The sequence below is a fragment of the Canis lupus genome, chromosome 30 (assembly GCF_011100685.1).
Source record: "Canis lupus familiaris isolate Mischka breed German Shepherd chromosome 30, alternate assembly UU_Cfam_GSD_1.0, whole genome shotgun sequence".
Classification (NCBI taxonomy): domain Eukaryota; kingdom Metazoa; phylum Chordata; class Mammalia; order Carnivora; family Canidae; genus Canis; species Canis lupus.
The window spans coordinates 38,366,490-38,381,908 of record NC_049251.1 but is presented as its reverse complement, the minus strand read 5'-3'; the positions used below and the strand labels follow the sequence as shown (position 1 = coordinate 38,381,908).

Below are 15,419 nucleotides of genomic sequence, written 5' to 3'. Positions count from 1 at the left end.
TATGGTATCCAGGGGCTGTGGTTGACTTCTGATCCAGTAGCATCACAGCAGGAGGTAGATGGGACCGAGGCCACAGACACGGCAGGTCAGGGTCTGGGGACTAGGAGACCTAGATGGTTTCAGGGGTGGGACTGCAGCAACACACGGGTGCTTCACATGCGGAACACTTTTTGTGCAGGCCTTTCTGGTTTCTGCAGAGGTACAGAAGTACACAGAGGGCACCACCCAGGGCAGTGTGAAGAGACTGTGGTGGTAGCAGGAAGCCCAGTGTGGTGAGGCTACATCTGGGGGGGGGGAGTGGTTAGGACAACAACCTGAGCACTTAGGTGGGTGAAAGTGGCAGCAGGACCCCAAGACCAAGGCCCTCCAGATGGTTGTTACTCTAAGTCCACGCTATCTATTTCCCTGTGTCTGTTCCTGGAGAGGATGTTCTAGAAGTGGTTGGTTCTGTGCGGAAGTCATTACCTTTGTGGAGAAAGTTGGAGGCACCTGGCAGCTAGGCAGGGTAGAAACGGTCTGTTTGGGGCCAGAGGTCCCAGGCTAAATAAAATGTCACCAATAAAGGCACAAAGGTGCCTAGAGCCAAACTGCCTTAATTCAGAGCACCAGGTATCCTGCAGGTGCCTGTCCTGGGGAGACCGGGGTGTATTCGCAGTTAACCTCCCAGAGGGAAGTAGGTGTGTGGTGTTTACAGAGGACGCTACGGAACTCTTGGCTTAGGCTTCCACAACTCTGAAAATTTGTACGAATAAATACAGTCATGCTAGTTGGGCAGTCTCTGTTGCAGTAGGATTTGAAAGTAAGGCTTAGACCACAGCCCCCTGAATTGTGAAATGAAGAGCCTAAGAGGTTCCCCCCGCCCACCCGTGGCCATTCCTCCTGAGACCTGCCTCTTCCTGCAACTCCCAGTGGGCAGTGTTTCCAGGCTGGCGTCACTGGAGGCTGCAGGCCTTTGCAGAGCACTTCTCTTTAGAGGACGTTCCATCTTGCAGACCCTTTCCTTTCCCAGGTCGGCTTTTGCTTTTAGCTGAAAAAAACTTAGAGGCCACGAAGCCCCAGAGTAGGTTAGTCAGAACCATCTGAAGGTGGTTCTCTAGATTTTCATCATATAGGGCGTCTGGTATGGGCAGCAGCTCAGAAAGATCCTTTTGTGCCGGTTTAAACCGTTACTCCACGGGAGTCTCCACCTCGTATGTGGTGACAGGACCCGACTAGTCAGTGGCAAAACAGACAGTGGGGCCACTTCCTGCAGAGGCGCATGCACGTCTAGAAGGTAGTAGGCACAGCGCGAATAGACATCCTATATGTTTTCTGCCGGTTTAGGAAAAGTAGCTAGGTTTCTCTTCCCAACACAGATTGTGTCATCCTGTCCCCAAATCCCTGTTTGTATGATGACTGAATATGTCCTAAAGTGGCTGACAAATTTCCCTGGAAAGGCAAGTCCATGCTTTAGGCCTTGAAGGCCAGATAGTCTGATGCATCTCCTTTTGCCACTGGAGCCTGAAAGCACCTGGACTCCGGCAGCCTGCTGGCCTTAGCGTGCTGACCCCTGCCCTAAGGCCGAGTGAAAGCACTGGAGAGAGAATCTTGCACTATCTTTAGATCCACCTTCCACATCTTCAGATCCCTTCCCAGATGTTCCTATAAAAGGGCTTCATACATACCCACCTCAGGGAGCTGTTGGGGCAGGAATTAAAGCAAAAACTGGACACCCAGGAAGGGCCCCATCAGCCCACTTCAGAGACTGGCACGCAGACAGCGGACTGCTCTGCCTCCGAGCCTCAACACAAGTGATCTTTAATTGCCTTGACAGAGCCAGAGGGTGACAATATTAGGCCACAGGCCTGCTCTGCCCTCTTCCGCAGCTGAGGAAATGGGCAGTCCCAGGGCCGGAAACCTGTTCTTAAATTAATGACCCTCTTGCTGTGACTGACACTGAGCTAGTCCTGGATGTTACCAGCCTGCCTAATGCTGTAGGCTGGAACAGAGCTGCCGCCTCCGCCCTGAGCAGGCCCTGGCTCCGGTACGGTGAGAAGACCAGGGGAGTGTCTGGTCTTTGTCCCCATCAGGGTCCTCCTCCCGGGAGAGAGATGGTTTGTCCTAGGCTTGCTCAGGAGTCCCTACCTTGGGGCTCACTACTCTACCCCTGCTCTTCAGGGTATGCCCAGCTCCAGAGCAGGGAAGGGGTTGGAGCTGGGCCTGAGGAGAGCCAGGAAGGCTACGGCCTCTACAGCAGGCAGCAGGCACGGAACAGCAGTAGGTCACTGGGCACGGCGAGCTTCAGGGAGACCCTCTCGTTGGCCCCAATGAAGAGCACCCCACCACGCTGCAGAGGAATTGGGGTCTGGGCTGTAGGAGTGCTGGCTGTCACTCTCCCCTGTACAACCAGGAGGATGCTGGCGGAGTCCACTGCCAAGACATTGTATTCCGCGACGGAGCCAGGGACCTGGGCAGAAAGAACAGGACGATGCGGCTGGTGGTCTCTTCCCGGCAGCTCCCAGCGGGCCCAGGACAGCCTCAAGGGCAGCAAGGAGAAGAGCTCTTCTCCCCCGCTGCTCAGGCTCTTGTCAGCGTGCAGGCCCTGTCTGGTCCCTGGTACAAAGGGAATGGGCAGGGCCCTTGACCGTGTCCTGTCATCCTCATCCCTGCCCCCCACTGGCCTCCTCTAAGTGCACTTATAAGGAAACCCAGCTCCCGGTGTGTACTCTACATTGTGGCCTTTGCCAGACTTTTTCAAGCCATACAAGACCCCACCACAACCACTGCCGCCACCCCACTCACCTGCATCTTCATGACCGTGAAGTCCGGCACAGGGGGGTCATAGATATAGAGATAGGGGTCTTCCTGACTCCGTGCTGGGAGAAAGAGCCTGTCCTTGCTGGGGGTATAGCTGAGCATTTCACACAGGGTTGGCACGTCAATGAACTTGGGTGTCAGGCCAGCACGAACAGTGTTATCCGAACACGCCATGCATTCCACACAGTCTGGGGACAGACAGTTGTCATGTACTAATGACCTGATGAAGGATGAAGGGCTGGTCTCCTAACCTGAGGGCCGTGAACCGCCTACAGAGTGCGGCAAACAATGAGTGAAATGCATAACCTGGGAGAATGGGCTAAGATATCAGATACCAAAAAACAGGTGGTCAGTTGCCCACTGTCGTCAGGGGGAATCATGTCAGCCCCAGACTCCGTTCTACCACAGAATCCTGTCCATGAGGATAGACAGCCAGTAGTCCAGATGTGACACCTTTCTGTGGCAACTTGTTTTCATGTAAAAATCTCTAGGTGGGGAAGACAGACATGCAAAGGTAGTGATGCAGGGGAGAGAACAGCCTTGATCCCAGGTAGCCTGGGTTCACATTGTTCCCAACCATGCAGACAGGGCTTGTCATGAGACTACCGTGACCTCACAAGGACCATGTGAAGGTTCAATTGTCCAACACTAAGCTGGCATTCTGCACCCTACTGGCCACTACCCTGCCCGACCCTAAGCCAGAGCTGGATGGGATCTTAAAGATCTTCCTCTGACCACCCCTTCCGCTTTTATCTAGATGATGAAGCAAAGCTTGGTAGTGGGGCTCACTGCTAAAATGGGGCTCACCTTGGGGCACCTGGCTGCCACAGTCCGTGGAGTATGTAACTCTTGATCTCCACGTTTTGAGTTCAAGTCTCACTCTGGGTACGGAGATTACTTAAAAATAAAATCTTAAAAAAGGGAAAAAAAAAAAAAACAATAACAAACAGGGACACCTGGGTGGCTCAGTGGTTGAGCGTCTGTCTGTCTTTGGCTCAGGGCGTGACCTCAGGGTCCTCGCATCAGGCTCCCTGCGAGGAGCCTGCTTCTCCCTCTACCTATGTCTCTGCCTTTCTCTGTGTGTCTCTTATGAATAAATAAATAAAATCTACAAAAACAAAAACACCCAAAAAAACCGACAAATATGGCTCACCTCCTTTCAGGTAGGCATGGGGCACATTGGCCTCCAGAAACATGGCCTCTCCCGGCTTCAGGGTTAGCAGGTTCAGGAAGTAGATGGCAAAGCATCCTATATCACCTGGATACTGCTGGTGCAGCTGCAGTAAGAGCTCCCCGTAGATGTCCTCCATGTTGTTCCCAGCAGCCACTGAGGGTCACAGAGCACGTGAGGCCACTCAGGAACACTGAGTGGTGTTCACAACTCCACCTTGGCCAGCGAGTCCTGGGGAAATCCCTGCCCACAGGAATCCAGACACTGGTGGGTATGTTCTCCTAGCCACGTCCTCAACCTTTGGGGGCCGGCCTTCCTTGATCTTCCAGCCCACACAGATGCCATTTTCTCCATTTGGACCGTCTGTATGCCCAGCAATACCAGCCACCAAAAGGGCTAAAGTTTGGGGCCAGATAATCCTTTGTTATGGAGGCTGTCCTATGTACTGTACAATGTTTAGCAGCACCCTTGGCCTCTACCCACAAGATAGCACTAGCACCCTAACCCATGTTTTGAGACAAAAAATGTCTCTAGACAACTGCTGATGTCCCCTGGTTGAGAGCCACTGCTGTAGAAGCTCAATCATTCTAGGTGAAAACCCAAGAGTTCTATGTGGGGTGACCCGCTGTCCCAGATAGCCCAGGCCTTTGCCTTTCTTAGCACTGAAGGTACTGTGTCTCAGAAAATCACTAAGTCCCAGACAAACCAAGATGGTTGGTCACCCCAGATGACAAGAGACAGAATGTGCCAAAACTGTGTCCTGAGACGGACCAAGGGAGGGTGAGCTCAGCCTGGACTGGAGTAGTGAGGGAAGGCTTGGAAGTTAGGGGAGGGGAAGGTATGAGCTGAACCCTCTTGAGTGTGCAGAGAATGGGGGAAAGGCAGAGTAAGGAAAAGCTGGATGTGTCGGTGCCAAAGTGAAGAAACCAGCTGCTCTGTCTGGATTGAAGGGTGGTTCTGGGTCTTCACACGAAGACGCGCACACCCGCTCTGTGCTAAGCACTGGGAACACACAAAGGTCAAGGAGACAGGTCTCTGGCCTGCAGAAAACCCCAGTTTTCACAAGTGTGCATATGATGACAGACTCACAGGTGCTGAAGGCTATACCTCACATAGGAACAGGGAGCCCCCAGGAGAGTAATCCATTCTGCTGGGAGTACAAGAAGCCCTCAAGTGGAGGCATGCAAGCAGAGACAACAGCAAAAACTAAACCAAAAAAACCACAAAGTGGGCAGCCCGGGTGGCTCAGTGGTTTAACGCCACCTTCAGCCCAAGGTGTGATCCTGGAGTCCTGGGATCGAGTCCCACGTCAGGCTCCCTGCATGGAGCCTGCTTCTCCCTCTGCCTGTGTCTCGGCCTCTCTCTCTCAGTGTTTCTCTCATTAATAAATAAATAAAATCTTTAAAAAATAAACAAAAAACAAAAACCACAAAGAAAACATAGGATCAGGGGCTTCTGGGTGGCTCAGGTCATGATCTCAGTCCTGGGATGAGCCTCATGTTGGGCTCCCTGCTCAGCAGGGGGTCTGTTTCTCCTTCTCCCTCTGCCCCTCCCCCACACTCTGCTCTATCCCACTGTGCTCTCAAATAAATCTTTATTAAAAAAAAAAAAAAGCCCACATAGGATATGCTTGGGTAAAACAGTTCTCTGTGGCTCAGAGGTAGCAGGAAAATGTGTAGAGAGAGAACCAGAAGAGCTCTGGGGTCTCCTAGAGAAGGGGCTTGGGCTTCATCACATGTGCCACATAAGCTCCTAGCTGGAGTCCGCTCTATCTTGTACACTACTTGTATTGACTCCCCAACCCAAATGTGACAACCACACCCATCACAGTCATTTCCTGAACTCTCCTTAGTTAGCACAAGGTTGGGCACAGAGCAGGTATTTAAGGAAACGTGTGTGTGTGTGTGTGTGTGTGTGTGTGTGTAGATTAACCAAAAAAAAAGAAAGATCTACTCACTGAAAGCTCTGGGCTTCCGGCCTTTGGAGAAGGGATGAGGATTCCCCTGTCCCCTTCCTGCTCTCTAGGCCCAAAGTACAAATCCATCCATGGGGAGCAACTGTTGGGCTGGGGAGGTCTCAGGATGCCTAGGGGGAAGATCTAATAGTTTTCCAAGCCCTCTCCAGTCAGCTAGAGAAAAGAGCCGGTGAGGAAGCAGCACTCAACCTAGCGCCCTGCTCCACAAAGACAAAAATATTCTCAGTTGCTAATAGACCATCTAAGTCATCTAAGGTCCATTTTAGTGTTCTAGGAGAGCAGAAGGGTTGAGAACTTGGACTAGCATCCAGGGCAAGGCAGGAGGGTTCTGCACCCAGGCCTCCAACACCCACCTTGCTGAGAGATCCGCTTCACCAGCAGGTTGAGCTGCTCCACCACCACCTTCTTCTCGCTCTTCATCAGGTGGGAGAAACAGCTCTGCAGAGCAGACGCCATAGACCGGGAGTCACCACCCATGCTCTGCTTCAGCTGAGTTGCCGCCTTATCTCCAATCAGAAACTGGAACTCAGGCACCTCTGCAGGAAAGCCCGGCCAGTGACCACTTCAGGAATGGCAAGAGGGAACCCGCAGAAGTGGGAACTTAGAGGAGGCCCCCTATCCCATCCCTAACCAAGGAGCCAGGCAACACGAAGCAAGCTCTAGCCAACTGCTCACCACCGGCCTCAGCAACCACACCTGAACCCGGCCCCACAGGCCCACCCTGGTGGCTTCAAGAATTCATCGGACTGGGCCACCTGGGTGGCTCAGTCAGTTAAGCGTCTGCCTTTGGCTCACTCAGGTCTTGATCCCAGGGTCCTGGGATCGAGCCCCGTGTCCGCTGGGCTCCCTGCACAGCGGGGAGTCTGCTTCTCCCTCTCTCCCTCCCCCCGCTTGTGCTCTCTCTCATATAAAATCTAAAAAAAAAACAAAAACAAAAAAAGAATTCATTGGGCCAACCAGCCCTCAGCTCCCGTCACACCCAGCCTCTGTTCTCTGCCCCAGTCCCCGCTCTGCCCTGGGGCAGCCCATGCATCCTGGCCCTACATGCATGTTCTTAGCATTCTGCTCAACCTTACTTGTCAGGAACGTCAAAATTTCCTCAACTGGACGGAAACCACATAAACCCTGGAAGGAGGTGAGGGCAACGGCCATCTCTGGCTTATGGTTGGCATCAGGGTAGTGCTGTGGGGCCTGGAGGTGCAGCTTCTCTGCCAGCTCCTGGGGGGTGGCCAGAGGGACACGAGGACAGTCAGGGTGCATCATGACCTAGCAGGAACCAGCCCCACCCACCAGACAGCAGTGGCTTCATGCTTTCGGCAATGAGCCCACTCAGGGCAGAGTGCAGAAACTCAGGGTTCAGCCAACCCAGGGAGGAACATGGGCCAAATCTGGGGGAGATTTTAAGAGGCCTGGACTGTGAATCAGGAAACCCAAACACCAAGCCACGCTTTGGATACCAACAAGATGTGTGACTTTGGCTCAATCCTTGTCTTCTCTGGGTCTTATTCTGCCCTCTAGAAATGAGACGTTTGGACAGGCAAATGCCTAGGAGCCGAGGCAACAGCTAGGGCACCTGCCTTGCCCTGGAAGGTGAACTCTCCCAGAGAGCCAGCGGGACAAACAGCACAAGTGAGTAGACCTGGGCTGGATGAGGGGAACCCAGGGAAGAGCACAGAGAAGCTCCCCTGGCACAGGCTGGTCAGCTGCCCACTGAACCTTTGCTGCCAGCCTGTGTCACCAGTATCTAGCCTTCCAGAGCTAAATTGGGAGGCGTCAGGCCTAGATTTAGCTTTGGGCTGGAGAGTGGTGTGGGTGGAGTAAAAGCAGCAATAAAAGCAGTGGGAGGGCCTTGATGAGTTCTTCAGTATCCTGAGCTCCGCACCCCAACTCTGATCCTGTACCTTGTTAGGGTGTGCCTGGATGGACAGGGCCGTTTCAACCGAGAGCACCTTGAAGAGGAAGGGCAGCTTCCCATGGAACATGTCCTTGACCTTCGAGCCCAAGCAGTCCTGGTTCTCTGCGATCCACTGGCCTAGTGTCTTCTGTGAGATGCGGTCGTCAAGTATCTTGGCATCTCCCCGGGGGTGGGATCCCATCCACAACTGGAAAAACAGTAAACTTGGGAGGGAAAGAGGAAGAATCTGGCACCACCAACCTGAATCCCGAGATGGGCGTCCCAGGCCTGGGCATAGATGCTCGTGCCATCACAGACATACAGGAAGACAACGGACCCCAGAACACCAGTAGTCTGGAGACCCCGTTCAGGCTCTGCCTCCAGCCAGCTATGGAGGCCTGGGCTAGTTACTTCTGGTCACCCTGTCTGGATTTTCTCATCTGTCCAGTGAGGAGAAAGACGCCTGCCCTGTCAAGGTCACTAAAAAGGTCTCTCACATGGCTCTGAAAAGGCTTAACATTCATTTATTCCAACCTCCAAAGTAGATGCCTTGCTGTGCTTTGGGTTTATGTCACCTCATGGCAGAAAAAAAAAAAAAAAAATGCATATTGTAGGCTATTAAAACGTAAAAGCTAGTCAAAGTAAAATTTTCAATTGTCAAAGAGGACTGAATTAAAATTCAGTAAGTGCTGAGAGTTTTTGTTTTGTTTTGTTTTGTTTTTCAGAGAGAGAGGCAGAGACCCAGGCAGAGGGAGAAGCAGGCTCCACGCAGGGAGGCCGATGCGGGACTCGATCCTGGGACCCCGGGGTCACGCCCTGGGCCGACGTTGGCGCTAAACCGCCGAGCCAACAGGGATCCCCAAGTGCTGAGAGTTCTTAAGGGGGGAAATCCCTGCCTGTTAGGCCCAAGCCTCTCTCCTCCGGCGCCACCACCTGGGCTCATCACCTGCCAGGGTCCCGGGGGCCAAGGCCTCCTCCCTCTGCGGCCGCCCCGGCTGATCCACGGGACTGGCCCGGGCCCTCCGAGTGGAGGAAGCCCTGGTCCCACCTGCCGGTAAAGGGAACAGCCCGGGGCTCACCTCCGCGTACGGCTTGTCCTCGGAGATCGCGGCCGCGGGGTCGCTGCTGGCCAGCAGCTGGGCCACCTCGCTGCTGGAGCCCATCTTCCCCCAGGCGTAGTGCTGCACCGCGCAGGAAAGTGGGAACACTGGGGGGCGGGGGCGGCGGGTCAGCTTCCGAGGCCTGGCCCCGCAGCCCCGGGGAACCCGCACACGGGCTGCGGCTTCCGTCCCGGGGGCGGGGGGGGGGCGCAGACGGTGGGTGCAGGCCCTCCGCCGCAGGCCTCGACGTTCCCATCTGCAAAGCGGGCAGGAGGGCTCTTCCGCCGACGCGAGGCAGGGAGTTGCGGGGGGCGGGGGGGGCACGCACAGGGAGCAGGGGGAGCCCACTAGACGGCACCCCGCGTCCGAGTCCACGCGCGCTCCTCCCTCACGACCCTGCCGCGAGCGCTGCAGTAACGGCTCTGTCCCCGTCGCGCCCGGAGCCCACCCATCCACACGCGGGGCTGCAAGCCCGGGTCCCACCTGGCGGACACACCGGGTCCGGAGGGGCCCCGCGCGCCCCCGCCCTGCGTGCCCCGGCCCCGCTCGCCCCCGCCCCGCGGCGGACAGCCCACCTTGCGGAGCCGCCATCCTCTCGCTGCCCGCCCGGCCCGGGCACGTCGGCCCGGGCACGTCGGCCCTTCCCGGCAGCCCCCGCGGCCCCCCCCCCCTGCTCCCAGAGCCTCATGGGAAATGTAGTTCCTCGAGCGCCTCCCCGGAGGCCCGTGGGCCTTGCTGCGGCCGCGCCCCGGACCTTGAACGCGTGCCCGCCCTCGAGCGGTCCCCGGGAGCTCGCGGAAGCCCGGAGGCTGCCGCCCGCAGTCCTGCGTCTCGTATCCGCTCGTCCCTTCACCGGACGCAGATTGACTGAGCGCTGGCAAAATGCCACGGGCGGGAAAAAAAAAAAATGCCACGGGCGGTTCCAAGGGCTGGCGGTGCATCCGAAAGGAAGGCGAAGATCCCTTGATAGCTTTGCCTTCATCGAGCTTACATCCTGGTGAAGAGAAGACGGGCAAATAAGCATAATAAATAAGTAGATCATATAAAATGTTGAAAGGTAAGTGTCACGAAAAGTTAAGCGGTGGGGGAGTGCGAGTGGGAGGCAGTTTGCAGGATTTAAGATGTCTCAGTCTCACTGAGGAGGGGAGGCTTGAGCACAGACTTGGAGGGGACCAGCAATGTTCCGGCCGAAGGAGCAGCTTGAGCAAAGACTCAGTGGTGGGAACGCGAGGATGGGCCTGCTGTATCCGGGAGTAAGTGGCACAGAGGCCAGTGTGGCTGGAGCGGAGTGAGCAGGTGTGTTGTGGGGTGGGAGTGCCCGCCAGGGGGGCAGAGGGCCGAACTTTGCAAACTATTGTGGGGACTTCAGGTTTTACCGAGTACCTCGGTCAGTAGCAAAGAATTGCTGTGAAGAAGTAGGGGCTCACTGGTGCTTGATGATGACAGATGTCACATGCACCTTACCGTCTGAGCTTCAGTTTCCTCCTCTATCAAATGGAAATAACAGGTATGTTAGAGAGTGACATGGGATGGGGTGCGGTGCTCCTCTGATCCTCCTCTGATCCTATCTGCTCTAAGTACTACAGATACAGACCACCACCCCCACCCCTCCTCCAGGCGGAGCTGCCCACAGGGCACACACACAGAATTCAGAGAGAATCACGTGGAGCTCCGCATGCCAGAGGCTGGGCTGGGCCCTGTCTGTGGAATAATCTTGCTAATCCTCTGGAAATAGGATCTGACATCTGGACTTCAATCAGCAGCCCAGGAGGAGGGCAGCCAGCTGAGGCACAGGGAATGAGGGGCTACAGTCCTGACTCTGCTTCCCTTCCCCTCTCCCCAGGTCCCACGGTCTCTACCTCACACCCCGGGGGGGAAAGGAGGGGTGCTGTTTTCTCTGTTTCTGCCTGGCTGTGGACATCAACCTTCCCTGGAGGTCCCCTGGCTCAGATACATCAGCCTGCATTTCAAAGGAAGCTTCTTTTTTTTTTTTTTTTTTTTTTTTTTTTATTTATTTGTGATAGTCACACACAGAGAGAGAGAGAGGCAGAGACACAGGCAGAGGGAGAAGCAGGCTCCATGCACCGGGAGCCCGACGTGGGATTCGATCCCGGGTCTCCAGGATCGCGCCCTGGGCCAAAGGCAGGCGCCAAACCGCTGCGCCACCCAGGGATCCCTCAAAGGAAGCTTCTAAGGAACAATAAAATGGAAAACAAGAATCCTACAAACAGCACATCCCACATACCTCCTACCTTTGAATCTCTCTCCTTCTCCTCCTCTCTACCCCCCCCCAAGCCATATGAACCTTTTGGGAGCAGAAAGAGGGATTGGTGTAGGCACGGGGGCTTCTTGGAGCACCTCCCACCACCACTACCACTAAAGCCAGAGTTAGAGTCACTCCTTCATGGTATCTCTGTACAGGGAAGGAAGATCCTTGGGACACACCCCACCTCATGCCACCCTCCTTACACTAAGAAAAATAGTGTGTTTGGAGAGCCCAGAGCCTTTCATCCTTACCTCTTATCTATCTCTAGTGGAACTGATCACACTTTCCTAGTGATGACCTCTTTTCCCTACTAGACCTTATATCTAATTCAGCTTCACATTCCTGCCAGTGCCCAGCTGAGAGCTCAAGCTATAACAGCAGTGAACATGTGTCGTTATGTGCTAAATACCATGCTAAGCCTTTTTCGAGAATTGTCTCACTTCATTCTCAAGACACCCTATGAGACAGGGAGTGCCTTTAGCCTCATTTTAGAGATGAGAAAGATGGGTTCTCAGAGAGCTGAACTGGCCTAACAGCATAGAATTCCAATATGTTACACCTCCTCCCCCACTGAGTGAGTGAATGAGTAAATGATGTCTCTTTCACGGAGAAGGGGGCCGATCCCAGAGGTCTTTAGAGACAGACGAGTAGGCAAGCTCCACATTGGTGATAGCAAGTTCCATTCTTTCTTCACCAGTCCAGCATTGTACTAAGCCGGGCAGACAAGGCTAGCAGGCTAGCCTCATGTTGTGTGGACTGTTTTCCTTTCAGGCTGCAAACAGCAAAGATCTCTATGCTGCCTGTGATGTGTGATATAATAATGGACTCCTGGCCAAAGTTCCTAGAACCTTTGTAAAGTCCTAAGCAATAAAAGTGCTAGGGGCAGGGGCAGCCCGGGTGGCTCAGCGGTTTAGCACCGCCTTCACCCCAGGGCCGGATCCTGGGTACCTGGGATAGAGTCCTACATCGGGTTCCCTGCATGGAGCCTGCTTCTCCCTCTGCCTGTGTCTCTGCCTCTCTCTCTCTCTCTCTCTCTCTCTCTCTCTCTCTCTCCCCTTGTGTGTGTCTGTCATGAATAAATAAATAAATAAAATCTTTAAAAAAAAAAAGGAAAAGTGCCAGGGGCATTTTTTGTTCCTATAATTGGCCTTTGACCCCAATTCCTGACATAGAACTCCTAAATCACTTATCCCTTGGAACTTCCTGGGTGACCAGAACATCTTCTGTCCTTCTTTTTTTTTTTTTTAATTTGTTCATGAGAGACACAGAGAGAGAGAGGGGCAGAGACACAGGCAGAGGGAGAAACAGGCTCCATGCAGGGAGCCCGATGTGGGACTCCATCCCAGGACTCTGGGATCACGCCCTGAGCCAAAGGCGGATGCTCAACCGCTGAGCCACCCAGGCGTCCCACATCTTCTGTACTAATGAGGCAACTCTTTGTGGGTTCCTGGACAGCTTCAGGATGGAGGCTGGTTACCAGAAAGACCAAGCCATGATTCGGAGCTTGGGACCTTCAGCCCTACATCTCCCATCTCTGTCCTCCAGAGAGGGGAGAGACTAAGTTAACAATCAATCAAACGTGCCTACATGATGAAGCCTCCATAAAAACAATCCCTGAACTGGGGCACCTGAGTGGTATAGTCCGTTAAGTGTTTGACTCTTGGTTTTGGCTTAGGTTGTGATCCCTGAGATCAAGCCCTGTGTTGGGTTCCATGCTCAGTGTGGAGTCTATTTAAGAGTTTTTTTTTTTTTAATTTTTATTTATTTATGATAGTCACAGAGAGAGAGAGAGAGGCAGAGACACAGGCAGAGGGAGAAGCAGGCTCCATGCACCGGGAGCCCGACGTGGGATTCGATCCCGGGTCTCCAGGATCGCACCCTGGGCCAAAGGCAGGCGCCAAACCGCTGCGCCACCCAGGGATCCCTATTTAAGAGTTAAGACTCTTTCTCCTTCTCCCTCTGCTCCGCCCCCCTCCCTCAAATAGATGAATAAAAATCTTAAAAAAATATATCTGAACTTCAGTGTTTAGAGAGCTTCTGGGTGGGTAAACACATCCATATGCCAGAAGAGTGGCACACCCAGCTCCCTGGGGCAGAACTCCTGTGCTCAAGACCCAGACCTCGCCCTGTGTTATCTCTTCAACTGGCTATTCATCTGTATATCCTTTATCCTATCCTTTATTATATAATAAACCAGTAAATGTTCCCTGAATCCTGGAAGCCATTCTAGCAAGTTATTGAACCTATGGAGGGGGTCATGGGAACCCTAGTTTATAGAAGTACAGGTGACAGCCTGGGGCTTGAGATTGGCATCTGGAGTGGGAGCAACCTTGTGGGACTGAGTCCTTACTTAACCTGTGGGATCTGATGTTAACTCCGGATAGATAGTATCACAACTGCAATGAATGATACAGATCTAATGCCAGAGAGTTGGTTAGTGTGGGGGGGAAAAACCCATATGTCTGATGATAGAAGTGTTTTGTGCAAATAGTAAAGGAGAAACACTGGAGTTTTTCCTTACATTGCCCTCAGAGGAGTGGTTATGGGACGTTAGGGGTAGAGTTTCTAATGGGTTCCTTTGCATTCACCCACTTGAGGAGATTTCCCTGAAGAAAAGTTGAACAGGACCTTATTAAAGGATAGTTGGAATTTAGACAGGAAAGAGGAAGGTAAGAAAAGTGGATGAGGGAAACAATAAATACTTATTGACTATCATGTGCTTGGTACTATGTTAGTGCCAGAACTACAACAGTGAGCAAAACAGACCCTACTCCTGCCCTTGTGGAGCTTACTGTCTAGTTAGAACACAAACAAATAACCACCTAGACAAGTGTATACTTACAATTTGCAATACTTGTTATGAAGCAAGACTACAGGGTAATGTAAGCATTTGTTATGGGGGAAGGAGGTGACCTAACCTACAGAGTGGAGAGGCCACTCCTCAAGATGGGGCATGTGAGCTTGGATAAAAGGATAAGTAGGGGTTAACTAAAGTTGATGAGGGCATGGGCTAAGCACACACCAGGAAGAGGGAACTTCATGGGAAAGATCCCCCAGGCGGGAGGGAACAGGGAAGTTGAGAAACTGAAAAGCCAGTTGGAGGGACAGATAGGTGGGGGCAGATCCTACAGGACCTAGAGGCCATACAAGAATTCAGGCCTTTTTTCTTTTTTAAGATTATTTATTTATTCATGAGAGACACAGAGAGAGAGAGGCAGAGACACGGCAGAGGGAAGAAGCAGGCTCCATGGAGGGAGCCCGACGTGGGACTTGATTCCAGGCCTCCAGGATCACACCCTGGGCTGAAGGCAGCGCTAAACCGCTGGGCCACCGGGGCTACCCCGAATTCAGGCCTTTATGGAAAATAATTGGAAAATAATTGAAGGGCTTTACGCAGTAAGGTTTAAGATAATATAATATTATTTTATAATAATATTCTTATAATGATATTTTAAATAATATTATTTATAATAATATTTCATAATATTTTGTCCCTTTTAAAGCCATCCCTGGTTACAGCATAAACAGCAATAGGCCAATCCGCAGCCCTGTACCAGCCCAGAGGAAGGAATGACAGTGTGGCTGGATTGGGCGGCAGCAGATGCGAACAAAGCAGAAAGATACGAAGAAATAAGGGTAGTGGGGAGTGGCCGTGTCCCCCCATGGCTGATGGCTCAATGGCTGAAATCCCGCGTTCACCCGACAAAGGCTTCGTGTCCAGATTCAGATCCCAGCTCGGGCCCTACACCTGACCCGGCTCGGGGGTCCTCATTACCCGAACGATGACACTGGGCCGCAGGGGACGGGACCCAGGAGAATCAGGGGTCGCCTGTGCGTGGACGGCGGCACGGCCGGTTCTCCCGAGGGCCCCTGGGCTCGGCCCTACCCCGGGCCCTGGCCTAGCTCAGGACGTCCTCTAGGGCAGGAGCTCCGTCCCGGGCGCGCCCGAACGAGCTCACACTCCGCCCTCCCGCCCGGACCGGCGCGGCTTCCCAGGCCTGCCTCCAGGGACCCCAGGGGCTTGACTTGCCGCCTCCACTTGGTTTACTTGGGAAATTCCCGGAGCGGAGTTGGGAGCCCTCGGGCCCAGAGGTTTTGGGAGAGTCTCCCCGGGGCCTCGGGGCGCCGCCACCCCCAAACTCAGCGAGAGGAAAGCAGCTGGAAGGAGGACGCCCCGCCCCCGCGGCTCCGTGGTGGGCGGGGCGATGGGCAGGGGG

The 15,419-nt window shown here is 53.7% G+C and overlaps 1 protein-coding gene and 1 long non-coding RNA gene across 6 annotated transcripts; both read right to left on the bottom strand.

Annotated features, from left to right (window-relative positions):
* Positions 1-1,736: 1,736 nt before the first annotated feature.
* Positions 1,737-9,527, bottom strand: MPI (mannose phosphate isomerase). 4 transcript variants are annotated; one of them, XM_038581015.1, is made up of 8 exons: positions 9,512-9,527; positions 8,916-9,043; positions 7,844-8,044; positions 7,019-7,160; positions 6,296-6,478; positions 3,950-4,123; positions 2,782-2,984; positions 1,737-2,446 (listed from the first exon to the last, which is right to left on the bottom strand). In XM_038581015.1, exons 1-8 carry the CDS (start codon positions 9,525-9,527, stop codon positions 2,228-2,230), a joined length of 1,266 nt encoding a protein of 421 aa, XP_038436943.1. In that variant the 3' UTR covers positions 1,737-2,227. The 4 variants fall into 4 exon arrangements, with proteins under 4 accessions (XP_038436943.1, XP_038436944.1, XP_038436945.1 ...); XM_038581017.1 differs by lacking the exon at positions 1,737-2,446 and adding an exon at positions 2,542-2,592; XM_038581016.1 differs by lacking the exon at positions 9,512-9,527 and having other exon boundaries at positions 2,228-2,446; positions 7,844-8,060; positions 8,916-9,022.
* A 140-nt stretch (positions 9,528-9,667) lies between these two features.
* Positions 9,668-15,417, bottom strand: LOC119866943. 2 transcript variants are annotated; one of them, XR_005381884.1, is made up of 4 exons: positions 15,251-15,417; positions 10,796-10,896; positions 10,320-10,423; positions 9,668-9,930 (listed from the first exon to the last, which is right to left on the bottom strand). It is a non-coding gene; the product is annotated as an uncharacterized LOC119866943 (long non-coding RNA). The 2 variants fall into 2 exon arrangements; XR_005381885.1 differs by lacking the exon at positions 15,251-15,417 and adding an exon at positions 14,978-15,196.
* Positions 15,418-15,419: the final 2 nt, after the last annotated feature.